Here is a 23861-nt window from a genome sequence, read left to right on the forward strand (position 1 = left end):
GCAAACGCAGGAACGTCACTAACAGAAATCAAGGCAATATGGCAACATCTGAACCCAATTCTCCTCTATCAGCATGACCTGGATACCCCATCACACAAGTAACACAAGACTTAGATTTAAAATCACTGGTCATGATGCTGGTACAGGAACACATGAAGGACATACTTAAAGAAATTCAGGAGAAAATGGATCAAAAGTTAGAAGCCCTTGCAAGGGAAACACAAAAATCATTGAAAGAAATCCAGGAGAATACAAAAGCCAACAAGGAGGAAACGCAAAAAACACTTAAAGAAATACAGGAGAACTTTGGTCAACAGGCTGAGGTCATGAAAGAGGAAACACAAAGATCTCTTAAAGAATTACAGGAAAGCACAAACAAGCAAGTGAAGGAGCTAAGCAAAACCATCCAGGATCTAAAATCAGAAGTAGAAACAACTAAGAAAACTCAAAGGGAGACAACTTTGGAGATAGAAAGCCTTGGGAAGAAATCAGGGGACAGAGATGCAAATATCAACAACAGAATACAAGAGATAGAAGAAAGAATCTCAGATGCTGAAGATTCCATAGAAACCATGGACTCAACAGTTAAAGAAAATGCAAAATGCAAAAAGCTTGTAACCCAAAATATCCAGGAAATCCAGGACACAATGAGAAGACCAAACCTAAGGATTATAGGCATAGATGAGAGTGAAGATTTACAAATTAAAGGGCCAGCAAATATCTTCAATAAAATTATGGAAGAAAACTTCCCTAACCTAAAGAGAGAGATGCCCATGAATATACAAGAAGCATACAGAACTCCAAACAGACTGGACCAGAACAGAAATACTTCCTGTCACATAATAATCAAAACACCAAATGTTCTAAACAAAGAAAGAATATTAAAGGCAGTAAGAGAAAAAGGCCAAGTAACATGTAAAGGAAGACCTATCAGAATCACAGCAGACTTTTCACCTGACACTATGAAGGCTAGAAGGTCCTGGGCAGATCTCATGCAGACTCTAAGAGAACACAAATGCCAACCAAAACTACTATATCCAGCAAAACTCTCAATAACCATAGATGGAGAAACTAAGATATTTCATGACAAAACCAAGTTTTCCCAATATCTATCCACAAACCCAGCCCTAAAAAGGATAATAGGAGGTAAACACCAATACAAGGAGGGAAACTTCACCCTGGAAAAAGCAAGATAGTAACCTTTCCTCAAACCCAAAAGAAGTTAAGCAATCAAATTTAAAAAATAACGTCAAAAATGATAGGAAGTAACAATCATTATTCCTTAATATCTCTTAACATCAATGGACTTAATGCCCCAATAAAAAGACACAGACTAACTTACTGGATGCGTAAACAGGACCCTACATTTTGCTGCTTACAGGAAACACACCTCAGGGTCAAAGACAAGCACTACCTTAGAGTAAAAGTCTGGAAGACAATTTTACAAGCAAATGGTCTCAGGAAACAAGCTGGAGTAGCCATTTTAATATCAGATAAAATTGACGTTCTACCCAAAGTCATCAAAAGAGACTCTGAGGGACACTTCTTGCTGGTCAAAGGAAAAATAAAACAAGAAGAACTCTCAATCCTGAACATCGATGCTCCAAATGCAAGGGCACCCTCTTTCGTAAAAGAAACTTTATTAAAACTCAAAGCACATATCGCACCTAACACAATAATTGTGGGTGACTTCAACACTGCACTTTCTTCAATGGACCGATCAGAAAAACAGAAACTAAACAGGGACACAATGAAACTAATTGAAGCTTTGGACAAATTAGATTTAACAGATATATATAGAACATTCTATCCTAAAACAAAAGAATATACCTTTTTCTCAGCACCTCATGGTACCTTCTCCAAAATCGACCATATAATTGGTCACGAGACAGACCTCAACAAATATAAGAAGATCGAACTAATCCCATGCCTCCTATCTGATCACTATGGAGTAAAAGTGGTCTTCAATAGCAACAGAAACAACAGAAAACCCACATACACGTGGAAACTGAACAATACTCTACTCAATGATACCTTGGTCAAGGAAGAAATAAAGAAAGAAATTAAAGACTTTTTAGAACACAATGAAAATGAAAACACAACATACCCAATTCTATGGGACACAATGAAAGCAGTGCTAAGAGGAAAACTCATAGCCCTGAGTGCCTCCAAAAAGAAAATGGAGAGAGCATACATTATCAGCTTAATGACACACCTGAAAGCCCTAGAACAAAAAGAAGCTATTTCACCCAGGAGGAGTAGAAGGCAGGAAATCATCAAACTCAGGGCCGAAATCAATCAAGTAGAAACAAAGAGAAGCATACAAAAAATCAACAAAACCAGGAGCTGGTTCTTTGAGAAAATCCACAAGATAGATAAACCCTTAGCCAGACTGACCAAAGGGCACAGAGAAAGTATCCAAATTAACAAACTTAGAAATGAAAAGGGAGATATAACAACAGAAACTGAGGAAATCCAAAAAATCATCAGATCCTACTACAAGAGCCTATACTCAACACAACTGGAGAATCTGGAGGAAATGGACAATTTCCTTGACAGATACCAAATACCAAAATTAAATCAGGACCAACTAGACTATCTAAACAGTCCCATAATGCCTAAAGAAATAGAAGGAGTCATAGAAAGTCTTCCAACCAAAACAAGCACAGGACCAGATGGTTTCAGTGCAGAATTCTACCAGACCTTCAAAGAAGAGTTAACACCAATACTCTTCAAACTATTCCACAAAATAGAAACAGAAGGAACACTACCCAATTCCTTCTACGAAGCCACAATTACGCTGATACCAAAGCCACACAAAGATCCAACAAAGAAAGAGAACTTCAGACCTATTTCCCTTATGAACATCGATGCAAAAATACTCAATAAAATTCTTGCCAACCGAATCCAAGAACACATCAAAACGATCATCCACCATGATCAAGTAGGCTTTAACCCAGGAATGCAGGGTTGGTTCAATATATGGAAATCCATCAATACAATCCACTACATAAACAAACTCAAAGAACAAAACCACATGGTCATTTCATTGGATGCTGAAAAAGCATTTGACAAAATTCAGCATCCTTTCGTGCTTAACGTCTTGGAGAGAACAGGAATTCAAGGCCCATACCTAAACATAGTAAAAGCAATATACAGCAAACCGGTAGCCAGCATCAAACTAAATAGAGAGAAACTTGAAGCAATCCCACTGAAATCAGGGACCAGACAAGGCTGCCCCCTTTCTCCTTATCTTTTCAATATTGTACTTGAGGTACTGGCTCGGGCAATTCGACAACATAAGGAGGTCACAGGGATACAAATTGGAAAGGAAGAAGTCAAACTATCATTATTTACAGACGACATGATAGTCTACCTAAGTGACCCAAAAAAACTCCACTAGAGAGATCCTACAGCTGATAAACAACTTCAGCAAAGTGGCAGGTTATAAAATCAACTCAAGCAAATCAGTGGCCTTCCTATACTCAAAGGATAAGCAGGCTGAGAAAGAAATTAGGGAAAGGACCCCTTTCACAATAGCCACAAACAGTATAAAGTATTTTGGGGTGACTCTTACCAAACATGTGAAAGATCTGTATGACAAGAACTTCAAGACTCTGAAGAAGGAAATGGAAGAAGACCTCAAAAAATGGGAAAACCTCCCATGCTCATGGATCGGTAGAATCAATATAGTTAAAATGGCCATTTTGCCAAAAGCAATATACAGATTCAATGCAATACCCATCCAAATCCCAACTCAATTCTTCACAGAGTTAGAAAGAGCAATTATCAAATTCATCTGGAACAACAAAAAACCCAGGATAGCTAAAACTATTCTCAGCAACAAAAGAAAGTCTGGGGGAATCAGTATCCCTGACCTCAAGCAATACTACAGAGCAATAGTGTTAAAAACTGCATGGTATTGGTACAGTGACAGGCAGGAGGATCAATGGAACAGGACTGAAGATCCAGAAATGTACCCACACACCTATGGCCACTTGATCCTAGACAAAGAGGCTGAAAACATCCAATGGAAAAAAGATAGCCTCTTCAACAAATGGTGCTGGTTCAACTGGAGGTCAGTATGCAGAAGAATGCGAATTGATCCATCCTTGTCTCCTTGTACTAAGCTCAAATCCAAATGGATCAAGGACCTCCACATAAAGCCAGACACTCTGAACCTAATAGAAAAGAAATTGGGGAAGACCCTTGAGGACATCGGTACAGGGAGAAAGTTTCTGAACAGAACACCAATAGCGTATGCTCTAAGAGCAAGAATTGACAAATGGGACCTCATAAAATTACAAAGTTTCTGTAAGGCAAAGGACACCACCAAGAGGACAAATCAGCAACCAACAAATTGGGAAAAGATCTTCACCAATCCTACATCAGATAGAGGGCTAATATCCAATATATATAAAGAACTCAAGAAGTTAGACTCCAGAAAACCGAACAACCCTATTAAAAAATGGGGTACAGAGTTAAACAAAGAATTCTCACCTGAAGAACTTCGGATGGAGGAGAAGCATCTTAAAAAATGCTCAACTTCATTAGTCATTAGGGAAATGCAAATCAGAACAACCCTGAGATTTCATCTTACACCAGTCAGAATGGCTATGATTAAAAATTCAGGAGACAGCAGGTGTTGGAGAGGGTGTGGAGAAAGAGGAACACTCCTCCACTGCTGGTGGGGTTGCAAATTGGTACAACCACTCTGGAAATCAGTCTGGCGGTTCCTCAGAAAACTGGGCACCTCACTTCCAGAAGATCCTGCTATACCACTCCTGGGCATATACCAGAGGATTCCCCACCATGTAATAAGTATACATGCTCTACTATGTTCATAGCAGCCCTATTTATAATTGCCAGATGCTGGAAAGAACCCAGGTATCCCTCAACAGAAGAGTGGTTGCAAAAAATGTAGTATATCTACACAATGGAGTACTATTCAGCCATTAGAAACAATGAATTCATGAAATTCTTAGGCAAATGGATGGAGCTAGAGAACATCATACTAAGTGAGGTAACCCAGACTCAAAAGGTGATGCACTCACTAATAAGTGGATATTAACCTAGAAAACTGGAATACCCAAAACATAACCCACACATCAAATTAGGTACAAGAAGAAAGGAGGAGTGGCCCGTGGTTCTGGAAAGACTCAGTGAAACAGTATTCGGCAAAACCAGAATGGGGAAGTTGGAAGGGGTGGGTGGGAGGACAGGGGAAGAGAAGGGGGCTTACGGGACTTTCGGGGAGTGGGGGGGGGCTAGAAAATGGGAAATCATTTGAAATGTAAATAAATTATATCGAATAAAAAAAGTTTTTCCTAGTTGTGAACAGTGCAGCCTTCAATAAGGATTTGCCCGTTGTTTGATTGAATTTGAAATTCATTCCTGGTACTGTTAACTTGGCCTCACACCCCTCAATAACTATTTCAGAAGCTCTAGGGGAGAAAGTAATAATATTCTGATAAATAAGCATATATTAAATTGCCCCTAAGTTCTTATATTTATACCCATAGGTTTGCATCTCTATACTCTCATCACAGAACCTTCTTTTTGCTGTACATAGATAATAATACAGAAATTCCAACTAGTCAATGTCCAAAAGAGTCAAAGACTATGAAGTATTAAACTCTAAATAAAACATCTGTATTATACTCTGACTTCCCATGTTTAAGGATCATCAGGTAACAAGAGGAAGAAAAATAATAATAGTGAGAGCTAGTGGATATTTTCAGTGGACCATGTATACTGTACACATGCACTCTGAGAATCTGTGATGTTGTGCATAAGAGTAAGACACTGAAAAATCTCCATGTGGATGGAGGAGAGAATGACATGATTCCCAACTCTAGCTGAATCTCCATTATCAAGTGAAATATGATGCAGAAAGGAGATTAGGGTTAGACCTATGATAGGTTGTTCACTCAATGATAGGCACATGGTCCAATAACCATGCACATATAAGCAAGTTGTGGATTTCATGTTTATAAAAAAGCACATGTAATCAGTAGGAAAATAGGGGAGAAATTTAAGGGCAATTGGTAGATGTGGATATAAGTGTAAATATTTAAAGCAACATCAATATTGATTAAAAACTATGTCATGGATCCTCTGCCACATAGCACCATATCTCGGTGGCACAGGGAGGTAGCTAACCACTCAGGCATGCAGAGAGGCCTGATAGCTCAGGTAAGACTAGCCCTGCTGCTCAGAGAAACTTGTCCGGAACACTCAGGCAGGAGCCTTTCCATATCTGTCTCTAGCTAGGGAACATTCTCTGCCACAGAATGCCATGTGCAGGGTGCACAGGGAGATAGCTAATGTTCCTGGAGTGTGGAGAGGCCTGAGAGTGCAGGTAGGACCACCCCTACTTCTCAGAAGAACCAGTCCAAAACCCTGAGAACACAAGAGTCCAGGAGCAACCTGGGACATGAGTCTTCTGATTTCTGTCTGCACCCAGAGCTGATCCTGGTCCACAAAGCTACATACACAAATACCAAAAGAAGACAGATCATCTCCCAGAAGTGCCTACACACCTGTGTGCACAGGTAAGACCACCATTTCTCTTCAAATTCCTGGCCCAAGAAAGAGCTCAGAGCCATCAGGACACAGGAACCAAGGATCAGCTGTGGACAGTATCCTTCTGGTTTTTTCCTGCACACCTGAACTGACCCTGTATCATAGCTCTCCATATCTAAATTCCTCCTAAAGAAAACGGGTCTCCCAGGTGTACAGATATATATAGGCTTATAGGAGAGATAAGCCACAGTCAGAGACAGCAAGACCAGCTAATACCAGAGATAACCAGATGGCAAAAGGCAAGTGCAAGAACATTACCAACAGAAGCCATAGCAACACGGCAACATCTGAACCCGTTCTCCCACAACAGCAAGTCCTGGATACTCCAACATACTGGAAAAGCAATATTTAGATTTAGAATCACATCTCATGATGTTGATAGAGGAGTTTAAGAAGGACATAAATAACTCTTTTAAAGAAATACAAGAGAACATGGGTCAACAGGTAGATGCCCTTAAAGAGGAAACAAAAAAATCCCTTAATGAAGTACAGAAAACCACAAACAAGTGAAGGACTGAACAAAACCATTCAGGATCTAAATTGGAAGTAGAAACAATAAAGAAATCACAAAGGGAGACAACTCTGGAGATAGAAAACCTTGGAAAGAAATCAGGAGTTATAGATGCAAGCATCAATGACAGAATACAAGATTTAGAAGAAAGAGTCTCAGGTGCTGAAGATACCATAGAAAATAATGACTCAACAGTCAAAGAAAATGCAAAAGGCAAAAGCTTGTAACCTAAAATATTCAAGAAATTCAGAAATGAGAAAACCAAACCTAGGGATTATAGGTATAGAAGAGAGTGAAGATTTCCAGCTTAAAGGACCAGTAAATATCTTCAACAAAAATATAGAAGAAAACTTGCCTAACCTAAAGAAAGAGATGCCCATGAACATACAAAAATCCTATAGAATTCCAAACTGACTGGACCAGAACATAAATTCCTCCAATTACATAATAGACAAAACACCAAAAATGCTAATAAAGAAAGAATATTAAAAGCAGTAAGGGAAAAATGTCAAGTAACATATAAATGCAGACTTGTTAGAATTACAGCAGACTTCTCAACAGAGACTGTGAAAGCTAGAAGATCCTGGACAGATCTCATACCTACCCAAAGAGAACACAAATGCCAGGTCAGACTACTATACCCAGCAAAACTGTCAATCACCACAGATGAAGAAAGCAAGATATTTCATGATAAAACCAAATTTACACAATATCCTTCCACAAGTCTAGTCTTACAATGGATAATAGATGGAAAATGGTAACCCAAGGAAGGAAACTATGCCACAGCAAAAGCAAGAAAGTAATATTATTTCAATAAACCAAAACAAACAAAAGAAAATAACCATACAAACACAGAAATGACATCAAAAATAACAGGAAGCAACAATCACTATTGTGTAATATCTCTTAACATCAGTGAACTCTATTTCCCAATAAAAAGACAAAACTACCAAACTGGATACTTAAACAGAACCCAGCATTTTGTTGCATACAGGCTTAGTAAAGTTTCTTTTATGAACATGGGTACCCTTGCATTTGGATCATAGATGTTCAGAATTGTGACTACTTGGTAGATTTTTCCTTTGATGAGTATGAAGTGTCCTTCTGTGTCTGTTTTGATGACTTTTGGTTGAAAGTTGATTTTATCTGATATTAGAATGGCTACTCCAGCTTATTTCCTGGGACCATTTGCTTGGAATATGTTACCTTCAACATATTCCACTCTCATCAATGGACAGATCAGGGGAACACAAACTAAACAGAGACACAGTAAAACTAACAGAAGTTATGGACCAAATGAATTAAATAGATATCTGTAGAACATTTCATCCTATATCAAAATAATATACCTTCTCAGCAGCTCATGGTACCTTCTCCAAAATTGACCACATAATTGGTAACAAAACAGACCTCAACAGATATAAGAAGATTGAAATAATCCCGTCCATTCTATCAGATCACTACAGATTAAGGCTGGTCTTCAATAGCAACAAAAGCAACAGAAAGTCCACATACACATGGAAGCTGAACAATCCTCCAGTCATTGATAACTTGGTCAAGGAAGAAATAAGGAAAGAAATCAAAGACTTTTTGCAGTTTAATGAAGATGTAACAAACCCAAACTTATGGGACACAATGAAAGCAGTGCTAAGTGGAAAATTCATAGCTCTGAGTGCCTCCAAAAGGAAACTCGAGAGAGCATATGCGAGCAGCTTAAAAGCACACATGAAATCTCTAGAACAAAAAGAAGCTAAAACACCCAAGAGTAGAGAGCAGAAAATCATCAAACTTAGAGCTGAAATCAACCAAGTAGAAATGAAAACAACTATAAAACGATTCAACAAAACCAGGAGCTGGTTCTTTGAGGAAATCAACAAGATAGATAAACCCTTATCCAGACTAACAAGAGGGCACAGAGAAAGTATCCAAGCTAACAAAATTAGAAGTGAAAAGAGAGATATAGCAATAGAAACTGAGGAAATTAAAATGGTCATCAAATCCTACCACAAAAGCCTAGAATCAACACAATAGGAAAATCTGGATGAAATGGACAATTTTCTAGACAGGTATCAAATAACAAATTAAATCAGAATCAGATAGACCATATAAACTGTCCTATAACCTCTAAAGAAATAGAAGTAATAATTAAAATCTCCCAACCAAAAAAAGCACATCAGATGCTTTTAGTGCAGAATTCAGACCTAACACCAATACTCTTGAAACTATTCCACAAAATAGAAACAGAAGAAGCACTGCACAACTCATTGTATGAAACCACAATTATGGTGATAACAAAACCACATGAAGATCCAACAAAGAAAGTGAACTTCATTTCAATTTCCCTTATTTATATTGATGCAAAAATACTCAATAAATATCTTGCCAACCAAATCCAAGACACATTAAAATGATCATTCACCACGATCAAGTAGGCTTCATCCCAGGGATGCAGGGATGGTTCAATACATGGAAATTCATCAATGTAATCCACTACATAATCAAACTCCAAAACAAAACAAAACAAAAACAAAAGCAAAAACAAAAACACATAGTAACTTCATAAGATGCTGAGAAAGTATTGGACAAAATACAGCATCCTTTCTTGAAAAGATCAGGAATTCAAGGTCCATACCTAAACATAGTAAAAGCAATATACAGCAAACTAGTAGCCAACGTCAAACTAAATGGAGAGAATCTTGAAGCAATCCCACTAAAATCAGGGACTAGACAAGGCTGCCCTCTATCTCCATACCTATTCAATATGGTACTTGGAGTTCTAGCTAGAACAATTATACAACAAAAGGAGATCAAAGGGATACAAATTGGAAAGGAAGGATTATCACTATTTGCAGATGCTGTGATACTATACTTAAGGGACCCCAAAAACTCCACCAGAGAACTCCTACAGCTGATAAATGTGTTCAGCAAAGTTGGCTGATATAAAATTAATTCAAAAAAATCAGTAGCCTTCCTAAAGTCAAAGGATAAACAGGCTGAGCAAGAAATTATGAAAAAGACACCCTTCACCATAGTCACAAATAATATAAAGTATCTTGGTATAACTCTAAACAAACAAATAAAAAATCTATATGAAAAGAGCTTCAAGTCTCTGAAAAAAATAAATAGAAGAAGATCTCAGAAGATGGAAAGATCTCTCACGCTTGTGGATTGGCAGGATTAATAGAGCAAAAACCAGCCATCTTGCCAAAAGCAATCTACAGATTAAGTGCAATCCCCATCAAAATTCCAACTCAATTCTTCAGAGAATTAAAAAAAAGCAATTCTCAAATTAACATGGAATAACAAAAAACCAGGATAGCTAAAACTATTCTCAATAATAAAATCACTTCTGAGGGAATCAGTACCCTGGACCTCAAGCAGTACTACAGACAAATAGTGATAAAAATTGCATGGTATTGGTATAGTGCCAGGCATGTAGATCAATGGAATAGCACTGAAGACACAGAAAGGAACCCACATACCTAAGGTTACTTAATATTTGCCAAAAAGTTAAAGCCATCCAGTGGAAAATAGATTGCCTTTTCAACAAGGTTCAACTGGAGGTTAGCATGCTGAAGTGTGCAAATCAATCCATTCTTATCGCCTTTTACTAAGCTCAAGTCCAAGTGAATCAAGGACCTCCACATGAAACCAGATACACTGAAAATAATAGAAAAGAACATGGGAAAGAGCCTTGAGCACATGGGCATGGGGAAAATTTCCTAAACATTACACTAATAGATCTAAGATCAAAAATTTACAAATGGGACCTCATAAAATTACAAAGTTTATGTAAGCAAAGGATACTGTCAATAGGGCAAAATGGCAACCAACAAATTTGGAAAAGAGCTTTACCAACCCTACATCTGAGAGAGGGCTAATAGCCAATATATACAAAGAACTCAAGAAGTTAGCCTCCAGAGAACCAAATAACCCTATTAAAAATAGGGTACAGAGCTAAACACAGAACTTTTAATTGAGGAATATCGAATGGCTGAGAAGTACCTAAAGAAATGTTCAGTATCTTTAGTCATCAGGGAAATGCAAATCCAAACAACCCTGAGATTTCACCTCACACCAGTCAGAATGGCTAAGATCAAAATCTCAGGTGATAGCAGGTGCTGACAAGGGTGTGGAGAAAGAGGAACACTCCCTCACTGCTTCTGGGATTGCAAGCTTGTAAAACCACTCTGGAAATCGGTTTGAAGGTTTCTCAGAAAATTGGACATAGTACTACCAGAGGACCCAGCTATACCACTCCTGGCCATATACCCAGATGATTTTCCAGCATGTAATAAGGGTACATGTTCTACTATCTCCATAACATCCTTATTTGTAATAGCCAGAAGCTGAAAAGAATCTAGGTGTCCCAGAACAGAAGAATGCATACAGAAAAATGTGATACATTTACACAATGGAATGCTACACAGCTATTAAAAACAATGAATTCATGAAATTCTTAGGCACATGGATGGAACTAGAAATTATCATCCTGAGTAAGGTAACACAATCACAAAAGAACACACATGTTATGCACTCATTGATAAGTGGATATTAGCACTGAAGCTTGAAATACCCAAGATACAATTCACCGATCAAATGAAGCTCAAGAAGAAGGATGAACAAAGTATGGATACTCTGATTCTTCCTAGATGGGAGAACAAAATACCCACCTCAGGACATACAGAGACAAAGTGTGGAGCAGAGACTGAGAGCAAGACAATTCAGAGACTGCGTCTTCTAGGGATCTATCCCATATACATTTAAAAAACCCAGACTATTGTGGATGCCAACAAGTGCTTGCTGACTGGAACCTGGTATAGCTGTCACCTGGTAGGCTCTTCCAATGCATGAGAAATATAGAAGGGGATACTCTCAGCCAACCATTGAACTGAGTACAGGTTTCCCCAATGGAGGTACTAGAGAAAGGACCCATGGAGCTGAATGGTTTTGCAATGCCATAGAAGGCACAATTTGAACCACTGATCACCTACCTCCAGGGCTCCCAGGGGCTATACCACCAACCAAAGAATACACATTGAGGGACCCATGGCTCCAGATGCATATGCAGCAGAGGTTGGCCTTGTTGGACATGAAAGGTAGAATAGGCCCTTGGTCCTGAGAAGGTTAGATGCCCCAGTATAGCGGAATGCCAGGACAGGGAAACAGGAGTTGATGGATTGGTGAGCATGGGCAGGAGAGATAGGTTAGGGGATTTTCGGGATGGGGGGGGGTTGGATATCCAGGAAAGCAGACAAAATTTGAAATGTAAATAAAGAATATATCTAATAAAAAAGTATGACACATACTCAATCTATTAATTTAAAGTATTCATCTATAAATAAAATAAATAAACCTCTCCATGGGTTCAGAAGCCATATGCCATCTAGAAATACTACTCATTTTGTTTTCTGCACTGGTCATAATGCCAAATTTCTTTATTATTTTATTTTTTACATATGTTTTTTAAAGATTCATTATTTTATGTATATGAGTGCTGTGTCTATATGTATGCCTGCATGCCAGAAGTCATCAGATCCCAGTATAGATTGTTGTGAGGTGCCAAATGTTTGCTGGCAACTGAACTCAGGACCTCTGGAAGAACAAGCAGTGCTCTTAATCTCTGAGTTATTGCCTCAGTGTCAAACTGCCTTATAATATTCAGCTTTACATCCATAGATTTGTGCTGCCCCAATATTGCCTAGAAAATCTTCCTACTGGGGCATGGAGTGAGTGGTGCTGAGATCGATTGTTGGTTAGAATGCTGAGAATAAGCAATTGTGAGTGTTGAGCCCCAGATAGGCTCTATATCAACACCTACTGAGCAATGCCGAAGGCACATGTAGGAAGAAGAATGGGCAGATAAAATAAGACCTGAGAAGTTGGGTGAAGTACTATGAACTGCTATACTATGGACATGAGACAACAGTTGTGTACATGAACTCAGATCATTTGTTGTTACATACACAAGTTTAGCACAAGATTAAGACACTTAAAATGTCTAGCATGGCACTTGAACAGGCTTTGATATCCCAGCACTTTCTGATTGGCAATAGATGGTTGTCAGGGCAGGACAGTTAGATTACTTTAGTGTTATGGGTAACACTAAAATGTACTGAGTGGTTAAATATACAGACACAAATTATGATAAAAGATGGGCTTGAAGTTGCAATGAATATATATTGAGAGTGTTGTTCTACCTCAAAGCATGCCAGACATCAGGGATATAGAAGGTTTCCAAAAATCAGTGGGAATAACCTTACCTGAAACTCATAGTAACAGGGATAGGCGACCTGAAGAGGCAACCTCCTCAAGTAGCCCAGTAGAGTGATAGAGACACCAACCCACCCCAAAATTTTCAACCCAAAATTTATCATGCCTTGAAGAAATGCTGGGATAGAGATGGAGCAAAGCCTCAGGGAATAACCACCCAATAACTGGCCCAACTGGAGACTCATCCATGTGCAGGTACCAATCCCTCATAATATTAATGATACTCTGTCATGCTTACAGACAGGAGCTTAGCATGTCTGTCTTCTGTGAGGATCTATGCAGCAGCTGACTCAGACAGATGCAGAGACCCAAAGCCAAACAGTGGATGGAGCTTGGAGACTCTTGTGGGAGAGGTAAGAGAAGGATTGTAGACCCTGAATGGAATAGGAACTCTAAAAGGAGGCTAGCTATATATGTTTTTACAAATTACCACAATGCTAGGGAAATACAATTCCTTGCACTTGATGTTCATGAGAACCTTAAATGTTCCAAAGTCAAGAGTATCCGAGTTTCATGAAGGATATAGGAATTCCCAATTTTGGAATATGCTTACTAAAGGAAATTTGTGAAAAATAACACCCCTGGATTCATCTCCTAATAATTTACATTTTGTTAAATTAGTTGTGAAATGTGTTAAATTCATGCCTCACTTCTGTTACTTGTGAAATATTTGACTAAATATTGAAACATAATTTAGGGTATGCATAAAGTTTTTGTTAAAGTAAATAGAGAAATTTTGGCCATTTGACTTCTCAGATGGTCACATACATGGGGTCAATTTTTATTGTGAAAGAAGATAACCATTACACTGAGCATGCATTTAAAAGAGAACAAGATTAAAGAAAGTTTCACAGCAACATATCTTCAAGTAGCAGCTTAGACACAGATGTGATGAAAAGGGCTTAGCAGTTGTTTTTATTTGAAAATTTGCACTTCACCATCTTGAGAGCAGTTTCAACCTTTTGGGTGTCTCTGCCCTCACAGCGGATCATGTTATAATATGCAAAGAGGCGAATTTCTTCACTTTCTGACTTCAAGGCTGCCAGTCCAGACCAGCCAGGGTAGTTCTCATCTTCTGGATCTCCATTTTCCATCTGATCATCAAAAAGATAGTCAACTATCAATTATATCTTACTATTTTGGGGTGCATACCTTTTCTAAATGTGATCTGAATAGTTGTAAAGATTTAGTATTGTCAAAATCAGTCAAGCTCATAGATTTTCATGGGAATTGGACCAAGGTACCTAAAATCTGAAGAATTGATTGATGAATTTTATGTCTTATAAACAATTTTCTTACAAAAGCTGAAGAATGGACCATCAGGAATTTAATTGACTTTAGACGTGGAATGAAAATCCTAGAAAAGATCCACCATTCATTCTGTCTCTTAAATAATGTTACGTGCCTTCAATAAGGCTTTTCCTTGTCATTCTTTCTTATTAGGTTTTTATACTGAAACAGTGTCCTCTCTTATTTTCAACCAAATCAATCCTTCACAAAACGTGCCTATCTCAAACCTGAGACTCAGTGATGCTTGTATGCTGTAAGATGCAAATCGTCAAGTCTTATCATGACCAAGATAAGATCTGTTGAAGTATCTGGGTGTTTGACTTTTGGACTACAAATGGTCCTCTCTGAATATAGATTATGGGCACTTGTTTGCTTCAGAGGTCTCTGGGATGTGACAATCTGTGTGAAACACCCCACAGATAGTTGGAATTGACAACATATCCTTAAATAATGTATCTGAGATATATTTCAATATCTACAGGATTTTTTGTAAAGAGACATGTTTTAAAATTCAATTCTCCTTGCTCAAATCACCCTATTTATAAAAAAAATGAGGAAGTGCAAAGGGATTGCTTACTTGGATGAGAATGCTCTTAACTCCCTCCAGGAGTCCAGCGCTTTTTGCCTCAATCGCTCTGGCTTTGGAGAGGATAGTAGGAGAGACATCTTTCAAGGATGGCAGGTTGTTCACTAGATGTTCAAGAGGAACTTTCCAGGCTCTCAATAATTTGCTTGCTAATTTCAGTAGGTTTATAGGCTGACAATCATATTAAAATAAGTGAAAAAAAAAACAGTTAGACACAGGCTGTTTTTGCTCAAAAAGGTTGAATAAACTTTCTTTGTTACTCATGTGTATATTTTAAACATTATTTTGTAAAGTACATAACGAAATGAAATGTGGCCATTGACCTTGTGTTATAGAATTTGAATGAATTAAATTCCAAAATGTCAGTAACGTGCTTTAAAGTTTCTAGCAAAGTAGTAACTTTTTTTTAAAGATATTCTCATCTTCAGTTCCATTTTCCCACTCTTCTTCCTTATTTCATTGTTATTTAAATAAAAAATTTGGAGACACAATATTTTAGCCATTAAGCTAAACACAGAGGCTGCATTCTCAGTGTAAGGATGTACAATAATTTTCGATTTCAATTATCTTTAGATAATTTGTGGCAGGAAATCAGAAGTGAGAAATGATAAAAATTAGGAATTAGAGGAGACATGATATGTAGCCTTGTCAGCACCTAGTAGAGATGGTTACACACTGTGTAACATCTTATAATGATAACTATGTGTTTTTCCTTAGCTGACTTTCAGGTATGACATGGGTGAAGGCAGAACAATCAGTTAAGAAACAACATTTAGTATCAGAAACAGAAATAGAACCAGAAGAGCTTGAAAGCCAGGAAGAAATGGTAGATGCATTAATAATGCAAAGAACTGTCAACACAGAGTCTATTAGCAACATAATAAATACAACTGCATCGACATTCTATAAATCCATATTACTTCACATTTTGCAATCAATGTCAACAATACTTTAAAATTTTCTATGGACTTTGTAGACCCTTAAGGTTCAGCATTGAAAGGGGATCCTCTGCATGATTAATTTATAGATTTGTTAATGTTTCCTTACAACTTATAAGCTACATAATAAAATTTCCTTTTGGTATTCATTCACTGTCCATTTCCTGCCAATATATTGACTAAAACAACTTTGTCGTATGACAAAAGCAGTGTATATATTTGGTGAAATAAATACTCTGGGTGGAGACTCACCTGTGTCTGCATGGTTTCACTCCCTGGCTTTGGAAGCTCGAGAGAAGACGTGTGACATTTTTTGAGGTTCTTGTTAATGAGCTTCTGGCTCTGGGCATACTGCTTGTCCTGGCATGATAAAATATGTAGTTATGTGGTGACTAGAAATTGTATAAATGAGTTGAAGCATAGCATACTCATGCAGTTGATGATGTTTCATTTAAAAAAATAAGCAATTAAAGCTAAAATTAATATAATAAGGAAAGGAGCAGTTTAACTACATTTTGCATTTAATCTGTAGTTCTATTTTATATTCATGTAAAATTTAAAACTAGCAAGGCTACCAAGTACCAATTCTTTTAAGGATCATTTGTAACAAATGTCATCTACACAATTTACTTGCAAATACCTTGGAACCTATGCAAGTTTACCTTCCTTAATTCACTGGGAATATAGAAGGCTATTGTATTTGATTACAATAAAATGAGTCTTAACCCTATAGAGAACATACTAAGAAATAAAATTATTTTACTAATGTATGATAAAACTTAATTATTCATTATGTACTTCTAAATCTTTATTGTTTTAAATATCCATTATCTGAATATGTTAGTGACATATTTGGTAGTTTGAATGGATTTCTAGAAGGATTCTGAATTCCTAAGAGACCCATCAGACCATGTAAATGTCAGAAACAGTAATATGAGAGATAAATATTAGGAGTACATAGGCTTTGCCAGCATTAAGCCAACATCTCATGGGCCCATTGAGGTACAGAAATCATTTTTGTTATTTCATTTACTGGAGTAAAACATGCATCAGAAAGTGTTAGAGATGCCTTCGGCATGAAGGCCTGACCTATTTCTCGCCTCAGACCACCTTGTTATTAAATCTCATATCTTGAATTGTTTAAAATTACTAATATCATTGATGAATATGAAGATTAGATATTAAATTACTCCCCTCTCCCATCATGGCCTCAGTGTCTTTATTTAACATTTGAGAGTTACTACAATGCATTTTCTTTTTCTTTTTCTTTTTTAAATATTTTTTACTTTTCACTGAACTTAATAGTGTTGTTTGAGAATTGTAGCCTTGTAGATATGACAAAAACATCACATAAATAACTAGTGTTTAACACAAGCTAACAGGATTATGGCTTCAGTGTCCTATATTATATCCCTTTGGAACATCCTATCAGTAACAAATTCAGCCCAAAATAGTTTCTTTTTTTTTCTTGTTCTTCTGCTTGTTAGAAGTTGTTTATATCTTTCTCATTTTCCTCAAGACTTCTTTTGTTTTATTTGATATATTCTCTATTTACATTTCAAATGATTTCCCCTTTCCTGGATACCCCGTCCCCTAAAGTTCCATAAGCCCTCTTTCCTCCCCTTGTTCCCCAAACACCCCTTTCCTGTTACCATATCCTGGTATTCCCCTATACTGCTGCACTGAGCCTTTCCAGGATCAGGGGCCTCTCCTTCCTTTTTCTTGGGCATCATTTGATATGCATTTTCTTTTATTAGAAAATATAGATTCATAAGGTGAATAATGCAAGCAAAGATGAGCCCACCAGATATACCAAAAGAGAATCAAACTTTCCTCAGCCATGTCCTGCATGAATTTACTGAACAACAACAATAATAAATTGAAATAAAAGTATAAAAATCATTATATCTTGGAAACTATCTGATATTACATGAGAATGCCCGATTTTCTGGTCCTGTCATCTAGTAGCTTCTTTTCTTATCTGTGAAGTTGTATTGTTTGAAGTATGGATCATGATGATTTAAACTATACTATAACCCAATCATTTTCACAGAAGAACAGTTTTCAAAACTGTGGAAGTCAGTCAACAGTACTTACAAATTCAGTGAAGAGTTCGAAAGCTTGTTTACTTATCTCTTCGGACAAACCAACAGCTCTATCAAGCATTTCTTCAAAGGAGCCAAAGCAGAGTCCATTCCTTACTAAACATAAGGGCATCACAGCTCCACTCTCCCACAGAAGCAGGTTGGAAACAAGTAGCAGAAGCAGGGTCCCTGTTAAAGGAGAATAAAGACTCTTAAGATGTAACCAGCTGAATTTGTCCAGAGTGACACTGTCAATCTAACCCTTTGCTAATGCTGGCCTCCTTTATACAAACTGTTGTTTTACTTTATACAAATACAGAAATTTCCCAATATGGATATTTAATTAGAGGATCATATTTTGTAATGAGTGTCTCTTCACAGTTTCTCATAACTTCTGGTGGCACAGCCCTCTGCAATCATTTGAAGGCTAACTTAAGTTGAAATAGTGTGTGTCCAAGTTACTTTATTTAGATAGATCAATGTCTTTTTTTTTCTGCTGATTTTTAGTAATGCCACTCATGTCACTTTCTAATTATTAATTTCATTTGATTTGTAGCAGTGTTATATCTATACATGAATGACCTGCATGCCTGGTACCCACAGAGGCCAGTAACAGCATCAATTTTCCAGGGACTGAATATACACCCCGTTGTGATAAGTCATGTGGGTGTTGGGAGCCAAACCCAATTTCTGTTCAAGAGAAGCCATTGGCCTCATTTCATGATGTTGATGCCTAATTTGTAACTCTAACTCAATGTTAAATATTAGGATTTTGAATACCTAAGGCTGTAAGAAAAATAATTTGGTTTGTTTTCATGACAAACAGGAATAGATTCATGATTGTTTACTAATACTTATGAAGGAGAGAGTGGTGTATTAAATAGGAGGCCATAATAAGGATCTTCCAGCTCTCTGTGATAAGGTTATACATCTTCTTTTGTCAAAATGTTCATATATTTTTTCTGAATTTATGACTTATATTGACTAGACTATGATGAAAGAATAGATTACATGTAGACATCTTAATTTTTTTATTGTCTCTACTCTCAGTAGTTTTGAGGAGTCAACATACTAATAGTAGTGTTTTGTACATTACCATAGGCTCTGTTGTAACAGGTGGTTAGCTTTCTACACAGCTACAAATTCTCTTTGCAATGTGATAACACAGGTGTTAGGAAGTTGATTTTATCTTCTTTCTCTGGTTTGTTTAACATAGTTATAAAATGTGTTACTAATGAGTTGTTTTTAAATGAGCTCCATTGGTGTTGTAATCAATTCTCTTTTATAAAAAACAAAAAAACATTAATATGTCAATGATTTCTAATTTGAATACTATGAATCAGCATCAATGTATCTAAATGTCTGAAAAGGACTCTTGATCTGAGAATAAATGCAATTTGAAATGTATGTCAGAAATTCAGATACTTAATCATATTTATTCATGGAAAATACAAAAAACAATATTCTCTAAATAAAACTATCAAAAATACCTTGTGATATGCAAGATAAACTTTGTATTAAAAAATTACTACGCATACCTGAAATACTTCAGGCTGTATAGAGCCAGATCTGCTAGCTTTATCTACTATATCCATCTAACTGCAAGTATGATTAAGTTCATTTATAGTCTTTATTCTGTAGATGTTACAAATTGTAGTCACTCTTGTCTTATTGTGACTGGAAACATCGGTGTTTACAAGTTTGATTCTTTGGGATAGATCATTCCATGGTCTGGTATTCTTATTACTCATTGTTAAACAGACTCCTTCCTGGTCTCTACCAATGCACACAGGTACTATTACTCTTTTGCACTTTTGTCAGCTCAGGCAATGCAAGATGTCTTTAGCCATTGTCAGATGTCTCCAAATAAGAAAACTTCCATTTCAGAACTAATGATGCAACAGCTTATTGTGCAATTGTTTTCTAGAGCAATAACTAGAAAGTATTTCTTAGTTCTTTTTGACATTACTTTCACTTCACTGGGCGAGGTATGAACTAATATCCATTCGCTGCATATGTGAGAACAAATTGCCCCTATAAAACAAACAAACAAAATACCCTCATAACCAACCTGCTAAAACCAGCCTCTTTGATACATGATTCAGCGTTTCATGTCAATTGGAGGAACTCTGAAGAAGAGTTAGTGACAGCAGCATAATTTAATTCAAGGCAGCTGAAGCTCTGAAGAGTTGTACAAAAGCTGGTAACCAGCACACCATATAGGAACAATAAAACTAGGAAAAGTATACTATCTAATCCAGCCTTGTAAATCAATGCAAAGTGTAAGGTTGTCATTTGAAAGTTTAGAGATGAATTACTTACCACAGCAAGTATGTGTTATAGAGAGCTGCATCTCTGAGGAGTCTGGTAGCACCCTGGCCACAGAGTCAGGAAATCTTCCTACAACAGTCCTACCTTAAGTTAATTTTTCCTCATATATAGTGTTTCACACCTCCCTCAAGGCCATATATTGCTAAGGGGCAGAAGGAAGTAATATGCAAATCCTTTGACTCTCACCCTCAGGTGCTGTTTACAGCCCAATTGCTATGATGATTAAGCTATGTATAACTGCATTGCTGACTTTTCCAAGAATTGATTAGGGTCTAAATTACATTTTAAAGTACAACAGTATTCTGCTCTATGAAGACATATGTGAATTTCTTACGGTGCCCAAAGCCTTCATTATTTTCTTCATATATATTAATTCTAAAACTTTCACTAATTCTCAAACCTGTCAAAATATTATTGGAACATTAGAAACAAGGTCAAAAAGAGTGACATATGCTGTGAAATTTCACCTTGTGAGTCTTTTCAAATATCTATGGAACATTGTATAATATTTGCCTTTATATATCAGACACATAAGAGCAGTAATTTAGGATCAGATACAGATGTTTACAAGGATTTTTGATAGGTGATCACATTTGTTATAAGAAAAAGAATCAAAGTCATACTAGTTGAGTCCACAATATCCCGATTCAGAGACTTTCAGCCAGATTTGCTATAAACATTGGTCATGCACATGGAACTAGATTTAAATAAAATCCAAACAAAAATATTTCTGCATCTATAAAAGTTATATTACCAGTGGATCTAAACATCTTGCTTGGCTTGGTAATATCATTAATTTTGTCTGATCAGATTTTTTAGTGACATTTCCTACCAGTAGCCTGCATATTTTGATCTAGCAATATGGAAGTGAAACATCACCATTAGATCTTCTCCCTTTATCTCAGCTTGATTAATACACTCAAAGCAATCAGAACTTGTGGCTTCTCACTCCAAAGTCTCTTATACTTAGTGCCATCTACATCAAATCCACTGACAATGGTTGGACAATAGGGCCTCACTATTGTATAGCTCATAAGAACCTAGTAACTGGACCTTGGGATATTTCGATAGTCATGTAGTTTTATCTTACACTTCTTCCAACCATGGCAAGTTACTGTCTTTACATTAATTGCTGTCTTTGCTTGAAGATGGCTTGAAAATCTGTGCAATATTAGATGGTATCTTTGTCCAGTAAAACCCTTAGAGGTGGTTATCACAGCCATCAAGAGTTCAGTTTTCTCTGTCACAAACAAGTACAAGTTGGTTTGAATCATTGTATACATTGCAAGCATTTAAAATAACACTGTTATTTTATTATATTATACAATGAAAAGTCCCAATTAATTATTTGCGTTGTTTCCTCCAAAGAGTATATTGTGGACAGTAAGGTATACCCCAGGCAATGCCTTATATAGTTATAGATAATACATCATTCTCACCTTTAATAGTCACTGTCAACGTCACAGGCTCAAGAATGACTTCAGAACTGTGTGGAACAGTGCTATATTAAAGCTTCTGCCATGACTGAACAAAACTACACATGCGGCATGGATTCATAGGGATGAAAAGATACAAGATTGAGACTTTTCTCAAGATTTCTGAGAGTTTGAAAGATGAGTGTATATCATGTTTGTTGTCCCCACTATGAAGGCAAAATGGTGGAGATGAAGCTTAATTTGCACTATAGCTTTGAAGCATATGAAGCATTTAAAATAACACTGTTATTTTATTATATTATACAATGAAAAGTCCCAATTAATTATTTGCGTTGTTTCCTCCAAAGAGTATATGCTTTGTTGGCATCATCCTTCATATGCCATATTCCTTCTTTGTGCAAGAGAGTACTTCATTTTGGCATTGCATCAATCCAATGATAAGGATTCCAGAATTAGGAAATTGCTTTTAGTCTAGAGATTGTGGATGTATGAACAATGTTGAGACTGTGATTCACTATGAGTACTTACAAATGGGCCTATCAAGTCATGTGCTATGACAAGGGTATTAGCCATGAGGAAAGAGATAGAAATCATTGCATAATATATTTCAGCTAAGCGAAAGCAGCAGAACAATGATGGCAAACATAGATGGGCAGCATTGTAGGTTAAAGAATCACATAAGAGATAAACTTTTATACTTTATTCTTCCTTCTTTTTGAACATTATTTGGTCTGTGAATTGTATCATGGGTATTCCAAGCTTCTGGGCTAATATCCATTTAAACCACGAGCCAAAGGGTACACATGGAGGGACCCAGGTCTCCAGATGCATATGCAGCAGAGGATAGCCTTGTTGGACATCAAAGAGAGGAGAATCCCTTGGTCCTGTGAAGGCTAGATGCCCCAGTATAGGAGAATGCCAGGACAATGAAGTGGGAGTGGGTGGATTGGTGAGCAGGGGGATGAGAGATGGGTTAGGGGAATTTTGGGGGCTTGGGGGTCCAGGAAAGGGAACAACATTTGAAATGTAAATAAAGAATATATCTAATAAAAATTGTAAAAAAAGATAAGCCTAGGTATTTCTGTGAGAAAGATTCTTTATGTTGCTATTTCAAGGAAAAGGACAAATTTGTGGGTAGTAATACTTCTTGGGTTCTGCCTCCAACTGAAAGGAAAGGACAGGAGAAGTGTAGGGACAGTATTGAGCCATGCAGCTTCCCAATGGTGGGAGACATGGGAGCAGCTGTGCCACCTGCCCTGTCATGGTGACATCCCACTGCAATATCAGCCACAATTAACTCTATGACTATAATGTTGGTTTTTAATAGATTTATCATATTACTGAAAAATGGAATTTGTACAAATGTCATCATCCTAAACATTCATGCCTGTCATTTTGAGGCACTTCCCCAGGACAACTAAAGTGCTTTTGCATAGCTTGCATTACTTGTGCTGGTCAGGGTATAATGAAAAACCAGACCCATTCTTTTTTGCATATCCTTGCCATTTCACCTGGCTACTTGAGTCAGACTAGCTTCAGGCTGGCCCTGTGGCCACATCCTGTTTTCGCCATGCATGTCTGCTGAAAGGGCCCCAGAGCTGGAAGAGCAATGTTCACATCCAATAGTTCTTAATTTTCCATGATCAGAAAATTCAACCTGATTTCATGTCCTCACTTGATTCTTTCCAATGTGGGGACACACTCTGTATCCTAACAGGATTCCTATCCCAAGTTACATATCTTTCATCATAAATTTACATTAAATTACACATGTGTGGTAGAGATCATTTCCCTCACTTAGCTCAAGCTGAATCAATTCCACTTGAA

At 37.1% G+C, this 23861-nt stretch overlaps 1 protein-coding gene across 1 annotated transcript; it reads right to left on the minus strand.

Moving 5' to 3' along the window:
- Positions 1–14271: 14271 nt before the first annotated feature.
- On the minus strand, positions 14272–20620 carry LOC127664333 (prolactin-2A1-like). Its single transcript, XM_052156132.1, has 5 exons — positions 20590–20620; positions 18281–18456; positions 16436–16543; positions 15237–15416; positions 14272–14463 (listed from the first exon to the last, which is right to left on the minus strand). The coding sequence occupies exons 1-5, from the start codon at positions 20618–20620 to the stop codon at positions 14272–14274; spliced, it is 687 nt and encodes a 228-aa protein (XP_052012092.1).
- Between the last annotated feature and the right edge of the window lie 3241 nt (positions 20621–23861).

This window comes from Apodemus sylvaticus, chromosome 14 (genome assembly GCF_947179515.1).
Source record: "Apodemus sylvaticus chromosome 14, mApoSyl1.1, whole genome shotgun sequence".
NCBI lineage: Eukaryota > Metazoa > Chordata > Mammalia > Rodentia > Muridae > Apodemus > Apodemus sylvaticus.

What these genes read in the sequence shown, in the direction of transcription:
- LOC127664333 (XM_052156132.1), bottom strand. Translation starts at nt 20,620, where the DNA reads ATGCAGCTCTCTATAACACATACTTGCTGTG. An exon ending in TCGAACTCTTCACTGAATTT is followed by an intron (nt 16,544 to 18,280) that starts GTAAGTACTGTT and finishes TTATCATGCCAG; the next exon opens with GACAAGCAGTATGCCCAGAG. An exon ending in TTAAGAGCATTCTCATCCAA is followed by an intron (nt 14,464 to 15,236) that starts GTAAGCAATCCC and finishes TTTGATGATCAG; the next exon opens with ATGGAAAATGGAGATCCAGA.